Source organism: Bolinopsis microptera, chromosome 8, assembly GCF_026151205.1.
Source record: "Bolinopsis microptera isolate Bmic1 chromosome 8, MBARI_Bmic_1.0, whole genome shotgun sequence".
Classification (NCBI taxonomy): domain Eukaryota; kingdom Metazoa; phylum Ctenophora; class Tentaculata; order Lobata; family Bolinopsidae; genus Bolinopsis; species Bolinopsis microptera.
Genome location: NC_087079.1, coordinates 3367531 through 3393305, shown reverse-complemented (window position 1 = coordinate 3393305; position 25775 = coordinate 3367531). Strand labels below are relative to the sequence as shown.

General features: G+C 37.5%; 1 protein-coding gene across 2 annotated transcripts in view; it reads left to right on the top strand.

Moving 5' to 3' along the window:
* LOC134819497 (uncharacterized) overlaps window positions 1–13035 on the top strand; it is a 64965-nt gene extending 51930 nt beyond the window's left edge. For both annotated transcript variants that reach the window (XM_063829453.1, XM_063829452.1), the window contains 7 exons: window positions 10179–10331; window positions 10496–10648; window positions 10961–11186; window positions 11306–11521; window positions 11732–11848; window positions 12046–12227; window positions 12465–13035. In XM_063829453.1, coding sequence (XP_063685523.1) covers window positions 10179–10331; window positions 10496–10648; window positions 10961–11186; window positions 11306–11521; window positions 11732–11848; window positions 12046–12227; window positions 12465–12529 — 1112 coding nt within the window. In that variant the 3' untranslated portion in view covers window positions 12530–13035. The remainder of the gene's footprint in view (window positions 1–10178; window positions 10332–10495; window positions 10649–10960; window positions 11187–11305; window positions 11522–11731; window positions 11849–12045; window positions 12228–12464) is intronic.
* The last annotated feature ends 12740 nt before the right edge of the window (window positions 13036–25775 follow it).

Sequence of the window (25775 nt, the reverse complement as noted above, 5' to 3'; positions counted from 1 at the left end):
GGGTAATCATTGATTACCCAATCGATTTTTCTAACGAGATAAACAAATTGCTTGATAACTTCGTCATTTTAAATCCATTTCGCACCATCTTTTCAGATTATATTCCGGATTTAATGACCTATGGCAATATGTTACAAAGAAGTCTGTAACATGTTCACAAACACGAGTATAATTAATTCAATGTTGATTGGGTGTGGCCCCCGAAAATCGAATTCTCAAATTTTGGTGACGGAATCCTCGAATGAGTAGTTACAGTATACCATCTGCAAAGTTACAGGTCTTAAATATGAAACACAGAGGTGGTTTAAGACCCAACATATGAATCAATTTCTGGCAGAATCAATTTCTGGCAGAAACGAACGAAAGGCAACTATCACCCATTCAGAAACGAGATGTTCTCCGTTCTTGCTTTAGAACGCAATGGGATGAAGAGAGACAGCTCAACAGAAAACTTGGATATTACAATTCGATTAAATCAAGTTTTGGTTGTGAAAAATACCTCTCTCTCTATCTTCCATATAACCAGTCAAAAAGACTAGCCCAAATAAGGACTAGCTCTCACCGCCTAAATATTGAAACGGGACGCCATGGACAAGTCAGAAGAAACAATATCCTAAATCGTATCTGTCCTACATGTTCCACTAAGGACAAGAACACTCTGGAGTACATGGCAGAGTTACCATTCTTTGATCCCATAATTGAAGATGAGGTTCATGTGCTTAGAACCTGCCCCCTCTACCAAGACAACAGGGACCGCCTTAGCCCTGAAGCTAAAACCAACCTCTTCGAGGGAATGGATCTCATATTCACTCAACCAAAGCTTTTAAAAGAGATTGCTAAATTCTTAGTTAATATAGATGCACTTCGTTTCCCGAGAGACTTAGCTTAAATTATGATATTTGTTTCTTCACGGTTTTCGTATCTGATTTCTAGGTTATGATTTCATTCTTGTATTGTCAAGCCAGGAGTGTTAGGGCTTCTCTTGACCAATTAACGTTTAATCCGTTTAAAAAAAAACGTTTAATCCGTTTATGGGTACTGACTTTTGGTCCCCTCCCTGTATAATGTATATTAACAGTCTCGTTACTAGAATTGGCGGTAATTAAGTCATCTACTAACATGTTTCAATGTGTGAACCACAGAGTTTTTTTTACTACTGTATTTTGTTGCCAGTTCTTAAATACAATTATTTATTAAATACTTTTCAAATTTTACAGAGTACAGCAATAAATGAATATAAAATAGAATCGTTCAAAATATTGCCCCCATCTGTAAAATATGATGGGCACCCAAACAGGGTAAACACATAGTGAACTATATCCGCAATTACTTGGATCCAATACATAGAATTAATCCGAATCCAAAAATTTATGAAAAACTATTTAATAACAAACAAATCCATGGTGAATAACTGTGAATATGTAAGTCAGATTAAATAATAGCTTAACTTTGTTCAACAAACAGTACGTTAAAGAACATCAAGAAGGATCCGCTACGATAAATTTTATAGATAATCGTGCAGATTGCAGAACTGAAGTAATCACGAATCTTTCAAACAAATTACCATCATTGTAAATTGTGAAATTAATGACATCAAATTGCTGCAACAACTAGCAAAATAAAATATTGTGAATTTAAGTTTTTTTACGGTGGAGACATCAATGAAATGAAAAAACAAGTTTTTAGTATGACAAATGTAACAAACCGGTATTGGCTTTTGAAAAGCCTTTGCTCGAAGCCGATTGGTTAATCATTGTTATCATTAATGGTTGAACTCGCCGCCAGTATTTAGATCTGTTGGACCATTGATCAATTGTATTAAAATATCATTTATAAATCTGCTGATAAAAATTAGATAAAAGACATGGTAACTGATAAGAGTTTGCAATTACACGTAAGCAGATAAATTGTCTAAAATTTCTGTCTCAAATCAAGTTTATAGTGCATCATGAATTTAGGCTTGTTCGATCAAAGTTATATTAGGAGATATTAGGAAAATAGTTCGGTCGGCCGGAAGGGAGTCCAGACTGAGTGTGGTGTGGAGGCAGGATCACCGAGAGACTCGAGATGCTTGTGAGAGTAGTGTACTCATCTAACCGCCATCCAGTATGTGCCACCGGTAGAAATACATATATTATGATTGGCTACTGGGACACGTCATACACACGGTTGGATTGTTAATTCGGTTGAAGTACCTTTACATCCATTATCACCATAATCTGAACATGATTTATTAAAAATTATTATATTATTATATATATTATATCACACAAAAGTTATATATTTGATCCTGTCTTTCATGTATAAGAAAAATAAGCACTTGATATTTCATTGAAATAACAGTCAATGCAGCTGTTGTTAAAGCTCCATCTCCATTTCCTTTGCGATGTGTCCAATTTCAACAGTTAGCCAAACAGCCAGCAGGTCTAACAGTTAACCAAAACTTATGTCCTAAATTACTAGAGCTGACTAGATTATTTCTCAACATTCTAACTAGAACTAACTAACTAAACTAACTAACTAACATTCTAGCTAGAAAGTTAGAACTAGATCTCAGTCATGGTGAGGTTAACGCACGCCTGCACCACACTCAGAACCAGCGCTGTAATGACTGTCACGCGAGGGGCTGTAAAGGATGCCATGGCAACCCCCACGACACCTGACAGTACCCCGCACCCTTTAGATAAACTGGAACAAACTGCTAGCCACCTCGTGCCGTAGTAGTCCGTGTGGTAGTTAAAACAGGCGAACTGCATCATTACCATTCCAACCCCGAACTTTACCAGGAAGTTGGTGAGCACTGCCACGGGTAAAGTGTGTACCAGCAGTATTGCAATGTAGCTCACCGTCATGAGCGATGCCAGGAGGACAAACATTGGTAGAAGGAGAATTGTTGACCAGCTCCCGAAAATTCCGGTCGCGACGAAGACACCAGCTTTACAGGTCCTAGCAATGACTTTAGAATCTTCCATCTCAAATTCTTTTTTAGCCACTCTTTCAGCACAGTCCTCCTCCTTGGATAGTTCCGTGTATTTATCCTCCGGGGATATGTAGAAATGAAGGATGATGATGGGAGGTATGAAGACAGGCAGGGATGTCAGGACTACAAACACCCTCCATCCTAGCTTCTCCAGAATCAGGTAGCCCAACACACTCACCCACACGCCTCCCAACGAGTACACGATCTTAATCACCAGCCACATCTGGGTCAGCACCTCCTTGCTGGATAGTGGATACCTTGCCACTGATCAGAACACAGTGAATAACCAGGTTGAAACCCACAGTGAACCCAACCAGGGCCCTGGAGAGGAGTAGGGTGTAGAAGTTAGCCACTATGGCACAGAATATGCTAACTAGCACACTGGTGTAGAGAGAGAAGAGACAAACTGCTCTTCTACCAAACCTATCTGATAAAGGACCAGCTATGATGGTAGAGAAGGATAAAGTCATGTAGAAAACACTCCCCAAAATACCCTCTTGAAAAGAGTCCACACCCAGTTCACAGGACACTCTTTGTGTGATTACTCCAGGCAGAAATATTTCTATCCCATCCCCGAAGTTTATGAGAGATCCAAGAATTAGGAGGATGTAGTCGCTTTTTCTCCACTTTTTCGATTTCTCCGTCAAAGGACATAGCTCAGAATTGCAAGAAGGGGTCACTTCTCCTTGGTCATCCATTTGCTGTAGATAATGAAGATTAAAAGACACTCATCATAGTAGGAATATTCTCTTACGATAAATACATATTTAATATTTATGTTATTGTATTATTACAAACTATTTTAATTTTACATTGTCACAAGATATGTCTAAACGGCCACAAGTTTACCGGCCCTAACGTTTCCGTTTAAACAAAAGATCAGGAGAACATTAGGCCAGAAAACTTTGGAACCTCTTGAATTTGCTTAGAACTGTGGATATGATACTAATCTAACATACAATCATTGAACGTATGCACTTGAAGTTGTCACCAAGCATTATAGTTCAGAATTTTCGATCATAGGCACTATTTAATTCTAGTTGCGGTGTGAAACCGCAGAATTTTCCAATTTTCGCACAATAATTTCCGCACAACTTAGCACAAAACTCGATGCCGCTTTATATTATTTATAAATGTTCAAAACCATTTGAAAATTCAGTAATATGTGAAACCTTTTTGGTTCTCACCTCTAGTATGTAAATAAGTGAGCTGATCATCAACGAGCTCAACGAACGCGAGGCTAAAGCTGTCACTACCATAAAGACAAATCCACGTTACTTCTACAGCTACGCAAAGAAGTTTGCGAAAGTCAAATCTTCTGTCTCCCCCATCAGAGATAGAGAAGGTCGACTGCACACTGACCCCAAGGAAAAGGCCGAGCTCCTCCAGGCCCAATATGTGAAAGTATTTAGTGACCCAAATGAAGCCCACATCGAGGAAAGCCTTGCTGGATTGAACCCTGTGCCAGTTAAGGAACTCGATCAAATGCAATTCTCAGTTAACGATATCTCAGAAGCCATCAAGGAACTGGACCCGTATTCATCGACCCCTGATGGTGATATCCCTGCTAGGATCCTGACCAAATGTAGAGAGACATTGTCCGAGCCCATATTTCTACTCTGGCAAGATTCTTTTGAAACTGGAGTAATCCCTCTTAGCATGAAAACGCAGTTTATTACCCCTGTCTACAAGAAGGGTGACCGCACAGAGGCTGCCAACTACCGCCCTGTTTCTATAACATCGCATATCATCAAGATCTTCGAAAGAGTGATACGAAACAACCTTGTCGAACATATGGAAGCGAATAACTTTCTTTCACCGCATCAACATGGATTTCGCAAAAAGAGGAGCTGCCTAACTCAACTCTTAGACCATGTAGATACCATATTGAAAAGCCTGAACAGTGGCGAAGAAGTAGATGTCATATACCTCAATTACGCAAAGGCGTTCGATAAGGTGGATCACAACATACTACTTGCAAAAGCAAAACGTTACGGAATTCATGGAAACATGCTCCAGTGGTTAAGCGAATTCCTAACAAACCGTCTCCAGACAGTGGTCGTTGAAGGAACTAAGTCATCCTTCCAGCTGGTGATAAGTGGAGTGCCACAAGGTACAGTGTTGGGACCGATTCTGTTCATTCTCTACATCGATGACCAATTGGACGCACTGCTTACCTCTCTTGGAAAGATATTTGCTGATGACACTAAACTCATCGGTAAAATATTGGACTTGGCCACCAAAGCATCGCTACAAGAAGACCTCTTCAATGTCATTGCCTGGGCTCGAAGAAACAATATGCAGCTCAATGAAGCCAAATTTGAGATCCTCAATTATACGCTCAATAATTCTCTTCTGCTACGAAATCTGCCATTTACAAATGATCTGCTCAGTTACACTCTTACAACAGGTCAAATAATTGAGCCAGCAGAAACTGCCAGGGACTTGGGGGTGATTTTATCAAACGACTGCTCTTGGACTCCCCACATCCAGAAAATGATCCAATCAGCAAGCACTATGTCATCCTGGGTTCTTAGCGTCTTCAAAGATAGATCACAATTTCTCATGCTTACCCTCTTCAAAACCATGGTGCGGAGTAAGCTAGAATATTGCTGCTCTGTCTGGAATCCAGCCAAGACCATGGACATAGAGGCTATAGAAAACGTTCAACGACAATTTACCCGACGCATTAACGGATGCAGTGGTTTAGACTACTGGGAACGTCTCACGAAACTCAATATCATATCATTGCAGAGACGTCGAGAAAGGTACATCTTGATCCACACATGGAAAATTCTCAATGGCCTGGCCCCAAATGATATTGGCATGCTGTTCAAAAACAACCCCAGACATGGAATAAAAGCTACTGTACCAGCACTGAACAACAAATCACAGCGTTCTGTGGCAACTCACTATGAAAACTCGTTTGGAGTGAAAGCGGCACAGCTGTGGAATCTTCTCCCCAAAGAAATTAATTCCATCTCTACTTTGGACCTGTTAAAATCGTCACTGGCTAAATTCCTTAAAGAATTCCCCGACACACCTCCGACTAAAGGATACACCGCTACTAACAACAACTCACTCTTGGAATGGTACTTACAAAAAGACCCCTGTGGAGTGATAGGAGGACGTACTTGATACTGTTGTCCTGAAGCGATCCCAGCCAAACCTACTCAAAGTACTCAAAGTAAGTACATACTTATTTGATATTCAGCCCCTTTTACACACACGAAATTGAAAATTGTCAGCAGATGCCATTGCCAGCCAAACGAGCTTTTGCACTGTTGTTTTGGTATTGGGATGCTAGTCCTGTGTATAATGAGTTAGGAGAAAACATTATTGTGAATAGAAAATTGTAGAAACATTGTTTTAACTAAAATTGTATCAAATGGTATAGCAGTGCTGTTTGCCAAACTGGTCTCCACTCTGGTCTCGGTTATACAATCTCTGATAAACTATTCCTGTTTAATCCTGTATAATATCCTCATAGTAATTTGGTTATATTACATGTACATGTGTAACTGTATCGGGCGCGGGTAAGCTTTGTTGCTAACAGACTGCAGACGTGTTAAAGGGCACATATTTATAATTATTATAATAATATAGTCTCGATAGTATTGCTAAAATAAAGAGTATCTGGAGAGTGTATCTATATAAAATTGTAGGAAACAATAGTTGAGCAGGAATAGTGTACCTGTTGTCCCTGCTCCAGGGGGTCTCAGGCAAGTGTTTGGGAGTAAGTACATAGCTCAAAGCTTTATAAGCACAAAGCTTTACAGAAGAAGACAAATCTTCTTCTGTGTAATGGTTTAGTGTCAGCAAGGTTCGACCGGGATCCCGGCTTAATCCCGGTCCCGGTCAAAAATCTGCCGAGACCAGGAATCCCGGTCCCAGCTAAAATTCCGAATTTTGACCGGGACCGAACTGGGATTGTTTTCTAAATAAAAAAAATTGTTGGCTAATTTTGTTAAATTATCGAACAAATTTTTGCACAAATGAACGATTTAAAAAAACTGAAATTTTAAGCAAAATTCTTTACCAATTAATCAACAGAACATTGCCAGAGTTAAGTGCCACGTTGTTGGGTGAGGCAACAAATAATTTGTAAAATATTCCTGCGCAGTAAATGGTGCCTCAAATATCCAAATCTTAACTGCACGGCCGGATTGTCTTTGTCCCCAAAGTAAAATAATATACATAACAAACCTTTTAGTAATGCTCGATGCGGTTGATTGACCGCACTTAACTTTGCTTAGAACTGTACCATGTTGATGTATCATATAAAGAATTTGTAATAAACCACCTGCATAAAGGACCCGAATATTGAATTAGAATCAGAGGTAGAACTAGAAGTAAAACTAGAGGTAGAACTAGAAGTAGAACTAGAGGTAGAACTAGAGGTAGAACTAGAGGTATTATTAGAGGTAGAACTAGAGGTATTATTAGAGGTAGAACTAGAGGTAGAATTAGAGGTAGAATTAGATATAGAACTCACAAAAGATCATGTTACCTGCTGCTTTTACTCATACAAATCACAGAACGATTCGTAACAAGAACAACTTACAATTACAAAGCTGGGGTGTAGGAATGATTTTCTTCATGAGGAGGCCAAAATCTTAGAGTTTTTCAAATTCAGCACGCGCTTTGGCCACAGCCTGAATTTCAAAAGCAACAAAATTTGTAAAAGGCCTAGCTGAGCAATTTGGCAATAGAGATCATTTCTAAACTGAAACACAGTTTCAAGAACGATTAAAATAATACAATGTTAAATGCATATTAGGGCCTGCAAACAGGTAATAAGGTAATGTAAATTTGGACTACAAGGGGCAAACTGTGTCCTGCTAATTTAAGTAATCAGTAATGTTATCTGAATTGTATAATCGCTAGGCTTCTGAACTTCTGATGAATCCTGACATGTAATATCGCGGAGTATAAATTATTAGGTTGACCATGCCAGCTAACAGCTGGATTGTATTCTGCTAACTTACTTGAAGATACTGAACACCGTACAAAAGAGTAACTTGCAATGTCATCTGAATTTTATAAATCGGCAACTATCGTGAAGTTGGACTGCAGTTAGACAGGATAGGCCAAATGAGGCCAAAAAGTTCAATACTACCGATATCTTATTGAAAAACAAAAAAAGGGTGAATCATGGCAAATGAGTAACTTGTTAAGTTGGATCATAATCCTTCAATTAACAGATTGGAGTCGTGTCACTTAACACTTTGTCTTTAGGCTTGAATGTGGACAATGATTGGGAATCGGGTGTTATCACTTTGGAGCTTTTGTGATTGTCAAGTTAGTCGCTATTATGGAGATACAAACAATGTGCTGGAATCTTACAATTACTTACATTGTACAGTTAAAAAGTTGTGAAGTGATAAACTGTAAAACGTCTCTATACCAGGTCTCTCGCGGTATAAAGCGTTTCATATACCGCATTAGGGCCATATATATACACGTATTGTGTCGTATTGTGATTGAATACAGCTCGATATGTACTTACATCACCCACCAAATGCGATATGAACTATGATAAATCACATTTCTTGCACAACTCGGTTTGATTGTTGAGGAAAAGAAGAGGTCTGGTAATCCAGGTAGGCCGGTTTAGATTAGCACGATTGACAGTACAGAGAGGTTTTAATTATTACAAATGTGATTATCTTAACCCCACTGAAGTGACTGATTCATCATTAAAATCAATAAAATGATAGTAGAGCAGGCTATCGGTTCGATCTTGACTGTGTTTTTGGTGCAGTTTCTGTGAAAATCGATAAGGCTATGAAACTCTAATATCGTTTGGTTAACGTTTTTCAGTTTCAGACCTTTCCACTAAGTAATTCCTGATTACCAAAATCTGTCGAGATATACTGAACTCCAACTACAAATATTGGTGATTTTAGTATTCTTGAAACGAAAAATTCATGGAGTTTTTTAAAAATAAAATAAAAAGCATTTTTCTCCACGTTTTGATCACTTTTGGCAAAAAAAGTCTCGAAAAACAATGTCATTGAAAAATTTTCAAAGTTATTCTAAAAACTACTTTTCTCCGTGTTTTAAGCTATTCCGATCATTTTGAGCCAATACAAACACTTTTTGCTAATTAGCTAATTGATAATTATCCGATTAACTAATTGTCTGACGTAAAAATTGTCTTTACAAACGTTTTTCCTCCTGATAAGATGAACACCCTCGATTAATCCGCAACCTTTTACGATGTTCACAACTAAAGATATTCGACAAACAAGAAAGGTGGGACTCAAAAACGTTACAAATCCTTCGGAAGCTTTTTAATCTGTCGGTAGATCGAATATTTTTAGACGTATCTACCAGGTCAAAATATGATTTTAAATGACAAAGTTGACAATCATTCAACATTTTAATATGCAAAAATACACAATAAATAATACATATAAACGAGAATGAGCATCAGATAGTTCATCAGCAAATATAATGTAGCCAATAAGAAGACTCAAGCCACTCCCTATTATTGTAAAAATGGGAAACTATCGTAGTTTATTGTTTGTCTCATTGAAATTGATATTCCCAGCATTTGAGCATCATCATGTGTGGGTTACCTTACCCAAGATACTAAGATATGCAGGGGATACTGGATAATGTGTTACACCAACCCATGTTCTATTGTCTGTACTTTATGCGACATTATCTGTGATTATTATTATCATCGGGAATGTAATACTCACCATATTATCACCATATGAAATACATAAAACAAAATAAAAGTTACACAAGGAATTGGCATTTGGTGGATTTAGAAATAAATAGTAAAAGACATGAATTTCTTGGAATCTATTTTATCTGCCTAGTTAGTGGTTATTCAAGCAGACCCATATTCCATATGTGATATCATCAATCGATAAATTAAGCGACCTCAAAAAATGGATCGGGAAGGCTATTGAAAAGTGACATCTATGATAAATATTATATGAGGATTCTCTCAAGATAATGAGTGAATGTACATTTCTTTAATAGATTTTACCAAAACCCATAATTGGGTAGAGTGGACCGTTGCCATTGTCTCCCTTTGGCCTTTCCCAAAAAGGAAATGATATCAATTTGAATAACCGTTTTCAAATGCAAAACGATACCGAGAATGAAATCGGTTGCTCGCTTTTCCTATTTCATCCTTGAAGGGCCCTAAAATAGGCCAGAATTGACGTAAAATTTTCAGTTTCATGCACGGCTGGAGACTACATGACATACAGTGGATGTCAGAAGTGCGGAGAGAACGCATACAGTGGCGCTGGTGCCTTGTCTTGTACTAGTTGTCCAGATGGAGAACGTTCCCCTGCCGGATCTACTTCAGTGTATGACTGCTACTTCCGTAAGACTAAACTCAAGTTGAAATCCTTGATCATAACGTAAAGGGAAAATTTTGCATTCTTTAATACTTCACCTCTGATTATTGAAATGGTACCATCTTTTTTGGAGCCAAAATGGAACTCTCAATGAACTATTTTGGCTATGTATAGAAATGTAATTTTTCAGCTCCTTGCTCGGCTGGAAGCTACAAGACAAACAACAGATGCGAGGAATGCATGGAGAATACGTACAGTGGTCCTGGAGCCTTTTCTTGTATTGGATGTCCTGATGGAATGATTTCAGCCGCTGGATCTACTTCCAAGGATGCTTGTTATTCTGGTAAGTAGTTGGTAGGAATACGTTCCTTAAAGCTGAACCATGTATCCAAACGCAAAATGATACCGAGAATGAAATCTGCCAGTTGCTTTTCCAATTCATTCACGGCCTGCAAACTGTAAGTGTAACGAATTCAGTTAGTTCTCTAATTGTAACGCATCGTAAGTGCCCATGACTGCTTCCTATCATCAATTGTGAACGAATGAGAAAAGCTTATCCACTCTCCCCAATATTGGTTTTTGGGTTCATAAAATATTTAAAGCTAACGCTCGTGTTTGCCAGTACTATGATTAACAATGAACAAAACTTATCCAGATAAAATTGATCAAAAGTACTCCTTTAAAACGATCTCGCCTGGTAACCTTCCCCGTATTGGATTGCTCATGGCAACAAGTCTAGAGAAAGAAGAATGGAAGTTAGTTTGCCGGACAGGTATGGGGAGGTCTGAGGTGGATGCTTTGTGTAGAAGTATGGGGTACAAGACTGGCACTCTCATTGATGTTTATGTCAAGGAGTTCTACGATATTTCTGCAGAAACAAAGTGAGAACCATCAGAGATAATATTGAGAAACATACTATTACTGTATTCAAGGTATATTTGCTAAACAAGAACTTAAAACAGCAACCAAAAATGTACGTCTAACGAAACACACATCACAGGTACGGTGTGTCCAACATGAAATGTCCCGACGGAGCCTCATCACCATCAGACTGCAGCTTTACCCCTTACAGTTCCGCTTCAGTGCCTTGTATAGGAGGGGAAGTGGCTTCAGTCTCTTGTTCCAATGAGCCTTTCCAGTTAACAGTGACTGATTTTATGGCCAGGGTCCATAGAAGGGGCAACGCATTCTTTAGATGCTCAGGCTCTGCGACTAGGTATGAATGGTTTCTTCAGTTGAAAACTCTGTTCACCGTTTATTGGTAATGTCTACTGCAGGCTATGTGTCATAGAGGATCTATGTGAGTGCGAGCGCGAGGTATTTTAGGTGTTCCATTGCAATAATGAGCACCATGAACAATGTATATTCAATATCCGTTCAGAAAAAGTTTGGTTGAATGAACCCTGTTTAAATTCATCTCTTTTAGATTCGGAATGACGCTCGACTTAGGCAACAGTGCACTGGCCGTGGCCCTCAACAGGAAGAACGATGGTGAAATTAGTGTTTTAGCTGACAAACTTTACTATAAGGGGTCGAGACGAGGGTAAGTTGTTGTTGATATCAGTCCGTTTGAATCTGTAACATTTTGCTACTTTTGATTTTCAATTTTCACATCTTAAGTTTTCGTATTGGCTTACATTTTTTATTTTATATGCATTGCCACACTTTTAGAATGGTTTATGGACAAAATTATTTTCCAATAATGTTAAATTATTTCGTTAGTTGCCACTTCACTTTCAGGTACTGGTCAGTGAGAAAATACATCAAGCCCCTTTCCTCGATAGACAGATGCTACATATGCCTGCTTCTAATGGATGGCACGGATCATATGGACATAGCATTGTCGGGCGATTGCAAACTGGGCAAGCAGCAGATTTTAAGTGAAATTAAGGACTTAATGGGCAGAAATGTTTTAAAGATTGGTTAGTTTTGTGTCTATTTCAGCTGTTGTTAATGCGTCTCACATTGATATGATTTCATCCAAATGGGATAGAAATCACGTGGAATATTTGACTTCATAATGACCGCCAGATGGACGAGGCGGCACCATTCAATCTATCAAAACCTACATTTTTATACAAAACAATCGTTTAAAACATTCCATTCTAATTGATGTATAATAAACATTGTATCAGACATATAAGTTTGACTACTCTCAGGTTATACGCAAATACACAAAGACACACAATTCAGAAGAGTAGAAACATATAATATAAATAAATAATAAGTTATATGTGATACCCGCACCATGTGGTAACCATGCGGTAACCATAGTAACTATGTGATAGTCAATCACGTGGTTACCGTCTATAGTTAAAGTAAATTAAATTGATTAGCACTGATTAAAAGTTCCACCTCTTCAATTTCACATGATTAAAACATGGTTACCATGGTTACTAGATGGTAACTATGGCTATCACATGGTTGTCATGGCGATCAAATAGTAACTATCACTTTCATAATATGGTAACCATGCACTATCATTGATGATATGACCAAATGATCGCATACTATATAATCAAACGACAAAAGTTATTTTGAATAAGTAGTAAGATGGTTTTATTTCGTTGAACCTCAATGTCTGTAGAATGTAAACTTTAAATATTAATTGTTCACTGTTATGAAATATACAAGCCTGACCCTAATCTAAAGAAAGTTTTGTAAAATAGAATAACTTCAGATTTCGAATTTTTATTTTTTTCAATGATATACAATTTTATTTTTAGAAAACGTTGTAGTGTTTTGTTTCGACAGTGAAAGTAACAGACCAGAGACAGTGTGTTATTTAATCAAATTATAAAATACCAGCCACGGACAGAGGCAACTTATAGCTATAAAGTATAAGTGCGGTGGAAGCTGTATCGCACCATTGACGCTATCACCGCACTTTTTTTGCACAATCTGCTGTTATTCGTTTTATCAGATTTGTGTACTTTAACTTGGTATCGCTGTGTACAATGAAATAAGATCGGCATGCCCTGTGCCCATAAATATGATTAAAAACATACACAGAAAGTTCATTATTATTATTATCAGATAGCAAGTCTGCAAGTTGCATAAATTACCAATTTAATAATGCGTTTTAATATTAATATTTTAATATGTAATTATACTATCGATATTTAATGAAAAACAAAAGATGGCGATTCTTGGCAAATAAACATCTAAATAAGCTTATCAAGCTGGATCGTAATCCAACAGATTGAGATTGAGTCACTTAATAATATAATTTTAATCATGTTAGTCGCTTATCAATATCACTTATACATCTTATAGTAGATGTGGATTGGGACATTTGTTTACTTTAATAGTAATAGTAATACCTGTCAAGGACAAAAAAATCGCGATTATTTTGGCCAAAAATCGCGGCGCCGCGACAAGCCAAACTAAGCAAAATCGCAGCGAAAGATAATGTATTTGCAGAACTATAAAGTTAAATGTCATATATTCGTTAAACTAACCAGCATTAGTTTAGCTAGATTAGGGAGCGATAAGCAAAACAATAATTATATAACTAAGCTATTACATCCAGGTAGACGTGGATCGATAAAACGGAGTACTACAGAGACTTGAAGTCGTCTATTCTCGATCAGCGTGCCTTAAGGAATCTCTAATACAAAGCCGAACCGCATGGAGAACGGCACTTATTCTCTTATTGCACAAGAGAAGTGAGAACGGCACCTTGTTTTCATGTTTAGCTTGTAGTAGCTATTGTATAAGTTGCTGGGGTGGAATCAAAATCCCAAAACAAAGGCACTTAAGGCAGTCAGTTATAAGTTATTGCCAGATCTCTCTGGCTTTGTAGATTTGTATACATTGTTTGTACATTTTCTGTACAACGTGTACGATGCCTTTGTCGCTACAGAATGAACACTTGGATATGGTAGATGATGCTATGGTTGTGAATGGCCAGTTCCTTACGGAGTATGTGAATCAGATACACATGGCAACTAACAGTATTTTCAAGGAGATTAGAAGTAAAATCGGTGCCGAACACAACGATGATGTGCAATTTGACAAACTGAACCAGAGAAATGTGTCTAGAGAGAGGTTATCAGAATGGCTAGAGACAGTGTGCTGTTTGCTGAACGATTATTGTGGTCCATTGTTACAATCTGCCACAGAAACAGCTGACGACAACAGGGTGTTCATTAAAGAAAAAATAGAAGATGCGACTAAGATCATAGAACTACAAGAGAAGTTACTCTCTAAGCAAGAAGAAGATATGGCAAAAATCAGTGATCTGCAGGAGAAGTTAGCTTTGAAGAAGGATGACGAGATTGGAACTGTGAAAAGTGCAGCTCAGAAAGAGATTAAGACCTTTTTGTCTCTGTTGAAAAACACGTGCAAAACGCCTTTGCACCGAAGAAAATCCAAGCTGCAGTGAAAAGGGTTGCCCTAGAAGACGATCGAAGTAAAAGTCTGATTATCTTTGGGATTCCAGAGACTGAGGAAAACCTGGATGCTAAGGTATCTGGTATTTTGTTGGACCATCTCAACGAAAAACCAAAAATTTTGAGATGTAATAGAGTTGGAAAGGACACAAGTGAACGAGTCAGACCAGTTAAATTCACTTTGTCAAGCTCAGATCAAGCTCGTACCATCTTGAGCAAGACTAAGTTATTAAGACATGTAGAGGGGTTTAGTTCTGTTTACATTACTCCTGATAGATCAGCTGCAGACAGAATAGCCTATAAGAATGTTGTCGTCCAGCTACTCAATAAAAGGACAGCAGAGCCGGACAAAGTTCACGTAATCAGGAACTTTAGAGTCATTAGCTCGGAGAAGGAGCCTTGAGAGTTTTATTTCAGATACACATGGCAACTACGTCTTTTCAACGGTGATTAGAAGTAATAATCGTGCCGAACACAATCGATGATGTGCATTTGACAAATGAACTTAGAAATGTGTCTAGAGAGAGGTTAATCAAGAATGGTAGAGACAGTGTCTGTTCGCTGATCGATTATGTGTCCATTGTTACAATCTGCCACAGAAACAGCTACGACAACAGGTGTTCAAGAATAATAGATTGCGAATAATATCATAGAATCAAGAGATGTTACTCTTAAGAAGAAAGTTTGGCAAAATCAGGAATCTGCAGAGAATTTATTTATGAAGGATGACGAGATTGGAAAGGAAATGCAGCGTCATAAAGATTTACAATTTCTCTCTGTTGAAAAACCTGCAAACGCCTTTGCATCGAGAACATCCAAGCTTGCGTGAAGGGTTTGCCTTGAAGCAGATCGAAGTAAAATCTCGATTAATTTGGATCCAATGGGGTTAAACCTGGAAAATGCTAAGGTATTTCTATAAGTACAATATTATATGTTTTTGATTCATTGATTAATTAATTGTTGCTAGGGCCCAATGTTATTGCGGGTGTGGTATTACTGCACACTACCGTGTTTTGGTTACCCCTCTTTCAATACATAATTTGGGTTTCGATATTCTGGGATAGTGAAAATTAGGGCTATATCGGTTTTTTCCTTTTATAACTGGGTTTATTTAGAAGCATTCAATTCTGTATAATTATGTATTGTTTGAAAAGTTTTAGATTTAAAAAAATAAAAAAATTAGAATATATATTCGCATATGATTATATCCACACTATTTACACTACACGTACAACAGGCAGTCAGATTGCAGAATAAAATTGGTGCAATTGCAAAGCGATGTATAAGACTGCTATTCGGTAACATCCCTGATTTTGATCATAGAGAATACTACTTAAAATGTGCATATTATGGCTAGCATGAACTACTGTCTTGAACACACTAAACCACTGTTGACTGTTTCTGAGCAGAAAAATATGAATCCGGAGAATCTGCATATATATTATACATTTATACTACTATTACTAGGTACGGACTTTAGTAAAGTAAACCGAAAAAAATGTGTTAGGCTCATAATGATCAGGGTAGCATGAATCATGGAAAACAATTGGTTTTCAGGAATCCACTTTCACTGGAATTTCTTTACCCACTCGTCTGCTGACGTAACATTGTTAGCCAAAAAATGTCCCTAAAACTTGACCGCTAGACATAAAGTTGACCACTTGACATAAACTTGAGTCTTGACCACTAGACATATAAAACTTGACCACTAGACATAATATAAATTTGACCTCTTATAAAGATGAGGAAATAAAATAATATGTGCTAGGCATCAGATCATAAGGTTAGTTGGGGGTTAATTTGTCAAGTGACATCAAGTCATGAAATTTGGAACCATGAGAACATTGATCAATTGTTAAATCAGGTAATCTATATTATAACTTTATAACAAACCTTAGCGAACTCAATAGGTACAACAGCTCATGAGGGTATAAGGAAATATTTCTACGAAGACAAGATGGTGTTAGTGTAACTTATTGTTTCCATAGGTAAGCTAATGATCTTAGAATTGATTAAATAACAATAAGAACATGCTACTCATGAGTCAGCCTACTGTCTGGTAACTAGAAAATAAGTTTGTTAAGTTCTTGAGAGGTTAAGTTTGTAAAGAAGGCGAGGAGCAAGAGTGCCCCGGGTAACAACGGGATCCCGTACACAGTGTATAAGAGATGTCCTGGTATTGCCAAGAATTTCTGGGACCTGTAAAGAACTGGATATAAGTTAGAAGAATATCCAGACAACTGTAGGTATTTCGAGGGTGTCTACATCCCAAAGGCTGATGGCGACTTCTCGCCCAGTTCAGGACGCCCTATTTCCCTAGGTAACATTCAAGGGAATATCTATTTGGCGATCCTGGCGAAGAGGATTTGTAGTCTCGAATAGATATTTAGACCACCACCCTTATACATACGGGTGGTGTACCAGGCGTCCGTGGGTACACGGAGCATTTTGGTGCCATGTGGGAGGTATTGAAGGAGGCAAAGGTCAAGAAGAAGGATTTGAGTGTAATATGGCTTGACCTGGCTAACGCTTACGGAGTGGTTCCCATGTTCTGATTGCCAGGGCCCTCCCTTTCAACACTATCCTACAATACATCTCCGGGGTATTCGGAAGGTTCTCCTCAAGAACGGTGACTGGCAGCAGTTTGAGATAGGAATCTTCGTGGGATATGTGATGTCAGTCATCTTGTTTGTCTTGTGCATGAACCTTGGACATGAACATCTAAAGTTAAAGGTTCCGAGGAGCATTGAGTACATCAAGGATGGCACACCGATACCAACTCTGAAGCTGTTTATGGACGATAGCTGCCTGACCACTGCACGTGCAGAGGACATGCAAACGTTACTCAATATGTTTCAGAAGTAAGTGGTCCAGATTTAAGTTAAAGTCCTCCAAGTCCAGAGCACTGGTATTGAAGAAGGGAGTGGCTGTGAGGTGGGTTGAGGAGCTAGCAGTAGGAGAGTAGGAGGTGGAGAGAGAAGAGATGTGTTTACAGTTGGGTGGTGAGGTGATTCCTAATGTGTCAGAGAAGCCGATAAAGTTCCATGGGAGGTGGATAAGAGTGGAAGGAAATGACAAGTCAGTCATTGACTCAACCAAGGTCGACCTTAACACTTTTCTTCGGAGACTCGATGAAAGTTCCCTAACTGGACTCCAGAAGTGCTGGGGATATCAGTACATGGTCCTTCCAAAATTGAAGTGGCCTCCTGCCATCTATGATATTCCGATCACAACATTTACCAGATGGGAGGAGAATACCAATAGTTTCCTCAGAAAGTGGTTAGGGGTCGGGCACACTCTGAGTGGTCTTTGTCTGTTCAGACTTCAGTCAATCATCCAGTGTGGCCTTACCGGTGAGCAGCTTGACAGATACATGGAAGGTATAGAAGTGTCGACTGTTGCAATCTTATCAGACATCTAAGGATGACCTGATTAAAGCAGTCCAGCCCCAAGTTCGTTCTGGTAGAGTTTGGAGACCTGAGACAGAACTGGAAGATGCTAGAATATTTTCGGCTTTAATGATAAGAGTAGCATGAAACATGGAAAAACTTCCAAAATCGTATATCGAGTGGTAGGTAGTAGGTACTACTAGATACGGACGTCAGAAAAACGAAAAAAAAATCTGTTAGGCTTATAATGATCAGAGTAGCATGAAACATGAACAAAAGTAGTTTCAGGAAAAACTTCCAAAATCGTATATGGAGTTTTTTAACCCACTCGTCTGCTCACGAAACATTGTTAGTCAAAAACTTCCCAACTTCCCTAAAACTTAGACATAAAAACTTATACCACTAGACATAAGTTTACCACTAGACATAAAGTTAACCACTATACACCCCAATTAATGACTGTAAAACTGCAAACATTCAGAAGACGATACATAGAGGCCGGAGGCCCTCTTATCAACAAAGGCAAAGATGAGGAAATGACATAATACGTATGTGATGTAAAATGTGTTAGGCATAAGGTCAGTTAGCAGTTAATCTGTTAAGTGAGATTTGGAACAATGAGAATATTGACCAATTGTTAAGACGATTAATTTATATTATAACTTTATAACATACCTTTGTGAAAACAATATGGACAAAACCTCATGAGGGTAAAGGAAATATTTCTACGAACATTATAGTGATATTGGAAAACTTATACAATGGATGCCTCAATGCTGACAACATGCCGCCACCTCAAAGTCGCCCACAAAAAGCCACTGAGCTGCAAAATTTTGCCACTATTCAATATAATTAAAGATGTTAAGTGATTTAAACCTCATTCTGTCCGATAACCATAATGATAATATGCCATAAAACTCCTTGTTCCAGAACCACGTGCCTAAAAACAACTTGTTCACTTGAAGAACCGTGGAAATTTCTGCGAATTCGCCGAGACTTTCGAGATTTTCGCCGGCGCCGCGATTTTTGGCCTAAATTATTTCGATTTTCTTTTGTCCTTGGTTATCAGTTATATGATCAACACAATATTATTCATTTGTATAATTCGTATAATGTAACGATAAAAACAAAAAGGATGGACAACGCACATGAAAAATTAAGAGTTAGATACCTAACAAAGTCCATTATCTAACAAGTTCATTATCAATATAATTGCACGGTGAGCTGATAATGCGGCGACTTAAAACAACAAAAGAGGGTGAAACTTGGCTGCGAATGAAGAACTTATCATTGTTGATCGAACAACGCACTCCCCAACGGCAATTAAAGCTTCAAATTGAGTTACTTTATAGTCTATATATTATATACTTTAAGTTTATAGTCTATATATAATTATATATATTTTTAGTCACAATTAGTTATTGTACTTCTAATTGGCTACATAACAATTTAAGTTTATACAATCTACCAACATTTGAACAACGTGTCTGACTGCAATTAAATTGGTTGTAAGATTACAACGTAGTGCGTCTTTTATCTTTACCTGCTCAAAGTCAAACGGTGCCAATTGTCATGCCAGCCAAAAGAGAGGGGCACTGGAGCGGCTTTTGCTAATTCGCTCGCCTTAAAAGTATCACTTGACTTTGGTTTTTATGGTTTTGCAGCCGAACAAAACGGTTTTAAGTAAACTCTAATTGCAACCCTAAATTTACCTTTAGTTATGGAACTATTCAAAATCCTTAAATTTGATGCTCCCTCAGTCCATTAAAGATCTTTTCAAATTCTGCCCTAAAAATGAAAAACTTCGTTTGATCCTGCATTACTGAGATTAGATATCTCCCAACAGAACGATAGAGGAAGAGGCTGGTAGAGGGTCCGCAGTAGTCCCATTACCTTAGTATTGCTGAACAACTACTACAGAAGTAATCCCGATAACACTCGACCTCTGCCTGATCCAGAGGATGTCACCATTTTACCTTCACACAGACATCGAACGCTGTAACTGTAAGAAGATAACGATCAGACCTCATTATTGATGATCCCGCTCGTCGGAAAAGATAAAGGCCTTGCTCAGCAATGGCTAGGGTTTGCAGTTCTCGAATAATTTTCAAGACTTGATGTCAATTTATTATCGGAGAAAAATACGATTTATGAAATTGAAGGAGTTCATCAATTGTCGCTAGCATCTGAGAAAATTGCGTATTTTCGTGGCGAAAGTCAAAAATCGCGATTTGTCGCGGAGAATGGGAAAAATCGCGATTCCGCACGTGCCACGATTTCCTTTTGACCTTGATACCTGTTCAGTAGGAGAAAGTCAGAAAGGGGTGATGCACATATTTTGTATTATGGAACGCTTATAACAGTAACACTGTACTTCATACTTGTAACTCCTTTTTGTTACCCCCCTTTGAATTGAAGGTAAAAATAACCGAGAAAAATTGACCTTGTTATTAACTCATTTTTATGACTGTTCTTGACCTAAAATTGCACGAAAAATCGATTTAAGGGGGCAGGGGGGAGGGGAGGGGGTCTTTATGAAATTTATCTGAAAAAGTCGTCAAAAAACGAGGTCCAACATTTTAAAAATGGAATAAAAAATTTCTAAGGCCTATCTAAAAATTCTGATCGAATGGAATCTTCTAAATGGAATCTAAAAAATGTCTTAAACGTTTCAAGGTGATTGCTGAAAAAATGTAGGAGAAAATATATTTTTAGACTCAATTTATTACGCATGAGCGCTGACCTTTGACCGGCAGTAACTTTGGCTAGGAACAATATTCTTCCATGGGACTAAAAGCAGCAAATAGATATTACTCCTTCTATCAGAAAAAACTATAGAATCAATTTCAAGAGAAATTTCATAACTGCCCCCTTAACTAGATTTAGAAGCCACAAACACTTCCTTATCCCTCAAAATTGATGTTTTACAGTTAATACGAGCAACGACTAGCACAAGCTCACGAATACTGAAATGTGCTAACGGCTTCAAGTTCAAACTAGGCAACTTGGACATCACGTCATCACACCAGTCAGAAAATATTGCTATACCTTGGAATCCAATTATTGATTATCTCTGAACGGTTCCTTATAATTCAAACAAGCAATCGATAAGCTTAGGAAAAAAGCTCTTCGTTCATTCTTCTATATGAGACGAATTATTGACACGACTACGAGAGCCCTTACCACTAGCACGATGCTAAAACTCATTGATAGCTTAGTCAAGCCAGTGAATACATATGACTGCCCTATCTGGCTGCCATCAACCAACATCGTGGAACTGGAAGCCATCCTCTCGAAAAAACAACAACAAAGTTTTCCCAAAGCAGCAGCAAAAGATGCTTTCGAAACTACTCACTTGAAAATTGTCAGAAAATTTAAAATTATATATACGTTATATACTACGCTGTTGAAGAATCCAACCTGAGAACTTAAAGGCAGCATATTTGGCGAATTCACGAATTTTTTAGCCTAATTGCAGTGTTTTGTCCAAATCACAAATCGTCCAAATTTGCTGCACATAAAAAAGTTTTGGGCAGGTATCGAATCTGGTCACACCACGGATAAGTTAAATTACTGCCACCTTCACTTTAGGAGATATATAGTTGCCATATCACTAGCTTCATAACGGTCTTTTCATCGTCACCTTCACTAGTTGCCATATCACTAGATTCATAACGTTCTTTTTATCGTCATAAAGGAGGAGACCAAAATCAAAACTTTGATGTCAATTCAAAAATTCGATATCAAATATTTGAAACTTCGTAACTGAAGATCGCAAATATTGTAACTGTAAGGATGCTTATAATGCTTAATGAATACACTTGCAGGTATCACCCGTACTCACACTCAGTATTGAGTTTAGTCATTTTCCAATACGAGATTGGGGACAGGTTCTATAAAAAACAAACAAACAGATATTGTAAGGAAGAGCGGTTGCAATGATGCTTTTATTGACATCATTTGTTATATGAACCTAGAATTACATCGGCACTTTTTGAGATATAGACCAAAAACTTTCATTTCAATGTTTAAAAATGGCGTACTGATTCTAAAAAAAGGATGAGAAATTAAAATTTGATTAGATCAGGAAAGTGGAAATGCAACATACAATGATTAATACTTTGGCAAAAATTCAAGAAACAAATTTAGAATCACATCTCAATTCAGCAGGAGCTATATCAGCAAACAAGTACAACGAGATTAGTCAAAATAATGAGAATGAGGGAACCCTTTTCTTTTACCTTTTATTGCAGGATACGAGGAAGTGTACTTGTACTTGTAAAGGGTGTTTACCCCAATGGGTGTTTAGCGTTTACCTACGTCATGATGGTGTCTTTCACAAACCTTGTTCTTTTCTGTTCCAGTTTCTACTTTTTGTATTACATATTTGACCAAAACCCATAATCATGGGTAGAGTGGACCGCTGCCAGTGTCTCTCTTTCCTAAACAAAAGGAAATGATATTAATTTGATTGACCGTTCTCAAATGCAAAATGATACCGAGAATGAAATCGGTCGCTCGCTTTTCCCATTCATTCACGGCTTTCGAATTGTAATAAGTTTCGATTGATTCCATCAATCAGATGCTGTAAAAATCTCTTTGGGTTGCGTTCGGGTCGATACCTAGTATTTCGGGGTAAGGGTGGTAGTTACTACTGCTGAAGTTTATTGAATCTTTATTGCCGAGTACAGCTGCCTTTGGGTAGTTTTTCTTAGTCTATTACAATTGTAAATGAATGGGAAAAGCGAGCGACCGATTTCATTCTCGGTATCATTTTGCATTTGAGAACGGTCAATCAAATTAATATCATTTCCTTTTGTTTAGGAAAGAGAGACACTGGCAGCGGTCCACTCTACCCATGATTATGGGTTTTGGTCAAATATCATCTATTTTTGATTATAATGTCAGGGTACTTTATAAAGTCGAAATATAAACTGATATCTTCATTAATAAGGAGGAAGTTTCAACGATTTCGAAATTTTTCCTTTAAAAACATTTCCTTGTGTTTAGGTAAGCATATCGGTCGATCACTGACTGAATATGCCACCTAATACTCATTCAAGTTGGCATTAAATTCATATATAATGACATTAAACTGTCGTGGCAAAGCAGAATTTGTTGGAAATCACGAATGAGCAAAATTCTCACCTTTCGCGCGTGCAAACTTTGAGCGGACGTTGCGTGCGCATCCAATATTGAATCGCCGTAAATTTTTGCATGTAATTGTTTTATATATAGTTTGATAAGCATGCAAAGTTTCAAAGTATTTCAAGAAGAACTGTAATCACAACGGCACTCTAAAGTTGACAGAAAATGACGAAAACAGCAATTTTCAGTGATTTTAGCGATTTTCTATCAATTTGGGCGTGTCCCCACGTGTGCAACTTTTCGATTTTCAACTTTAAAACTAGCCTAATGCACAATTTATACCTATAGGAAGCAGAACTGAGCTCCAAAACTCAAGGCATGGCCCAACACCAGAGAATACTAAATCGCAAAATTGACGTTTTTATAAAATAATTCTTCAAAAAAGCACAAACTTCAATGACGAATATCTTTATGAAGGAGCAAGCTAGAAAAACTTTCCGGTAGATTTTCAGAATGCTTGAACAATTATCTAAGGTAAAAATTTACTCAGATTTTGAATACAATTACTTTTTAATGGTGTAAAATCATTTTTAAAAGTTATTACTTTGTCAAAAATCAAGTTTTAAAAACGGTTAACTTGATGACGTCATCAAAGGGTGTTCATGACGTCAAATAATTTGTTTATACAATGTAAACTAAAGTGTAAACAATTATTTTCAAGACCTGTGGTCGGAAATGGCTGTATCTTTTATACTTTTCAATCTATGGACAATTAAATACAGGCTACAATTGACTGGCAAAGCGTCTATCCCTGAATATATGTATATATATTATGTATATGTATGTATGTATGTATTTGACCAAAACCCATAATCATGGGTAGAGTGGACCGCTGCCAGTGTCTCTCTTTCCCAAACAAAAGGAAATGATATTAATTTGATTGACCGTTCTCAAATGCAAAATGATACCGAGAATGAAATCGGTCGCTCGCTTTTCCCATTCATTCACGGCTTACGAATTGTAATAAGTTTCGATTGATTAGGTACATCAATCAGATGCTGTAAAAATCTCTTTGGGTTGCGTTCGGGTCGATACCTAGTATTTCGGGGTAAGGGTGGTACTGGTAGTTATTACTTATTGAATTAGCTGAAGTTTATTGAATCTTTATTGCCGAGTACAGCTGCCTTTGGGTAGTTCTTCTTAATCTATTACAATTGTAAATGAATGGGAAAAGCGAGCGACCGATTTCATTCTCGGTATCATTTTGCATTTGAGAACGGTCAATCAAATTAATATCATTTCCTTTTGTTTGGGAAAGAGAGACACTGGCAGCGGTCCACTCTACCCATGATTATGGGTTTTGGTCAAATATCATCTCTTTTTGATTATAATGTCAGGGTACTTTATAAAGTCGAAATATAAACTGATATCTTCATTAATAAGGAGGAAGTTTCAACAATTTCGAAATTTTTCCTTTAAAAACATTTCCTTGTGTTTAGGTAAGCATATCGGTCGATCACTGACTGAATATGCCACTTAATACTCATTCAAGTTGGCATTAAATTCATTTATAATGACATTAAACTGTCGTGGCAAAGCAGAATTTGTTGGAAATCACGAATGAGCAAAATTCTCACCTTTCGCACGTGCAAACTTTGAGCGGACGTTGCGTGCGCATCCAATATTGAATCGCCGTAAATTATTGCATGTAATTGTTTTATATATAGCTTGATAAGCACGCAAAGTTTCAAAGTATTTCAAGAAGAACTGTAATCACAACGGCACTCTAAAGTTGACAGAAAATGACGAAAACAGCAATTTTCAGTGATTTTAGCAATTTTTTATCAATTTGGGCGTGTCCCCACGTGTGTAACTTTTCGATTTTTAACTTTAAAACTAGCCTAATGCACAATTTATACCTATAGGAAGCAGAACTGAGCTCCACAACCCAAGGCATGGCCCAACACCAGAGAATACTAAATCGCAAAATTGACGTTTTTATAAAATAATTCTTCAAAAAAGCACAAACTTCAATGACGAATATCTTTATGAAGGAGCAAGCTAGAAAAACTTTCCGGTAGATTTTCAGAATGCTTGAACAATTATCTAAGATGAAAATTTCCTCAGATTTTGAATACAATTACTTTTTAATGGTGTAAAATCATTTTTAAAAGTTATTACTTTGTCAAAAATCAAGTTTTAAAAACGGTTAACTTGATGACGTCATCAAGGGGTGTTCATGACGTCAAATAATTTGTTTATACAATGTAAACTAAAGTGTAAACAATTATTTTCAAGACCTGTGGTCGGAAATGGCTGTATCTTTTATACTTTTGAATCTATGGACAATTAAATACAGGCTACAATTGACTGGCAAAGCGTCTATCCCTGAATATATATATATATATGTATATATATAGATAGATATCACGACAATCTGTCGTAAAACAGGGGTTCTAGAAAACCCACTTCCCGATGTTCCTGAAACCTGAAACTTTTTTTGCAGTCGATTTGGTCAACGTCTAGACGCCCTGAAAAATTTCAGATCTCTAACTCGATTTTAACATGGTTTTTAAGGCACCTGAATATGGCGATTTTG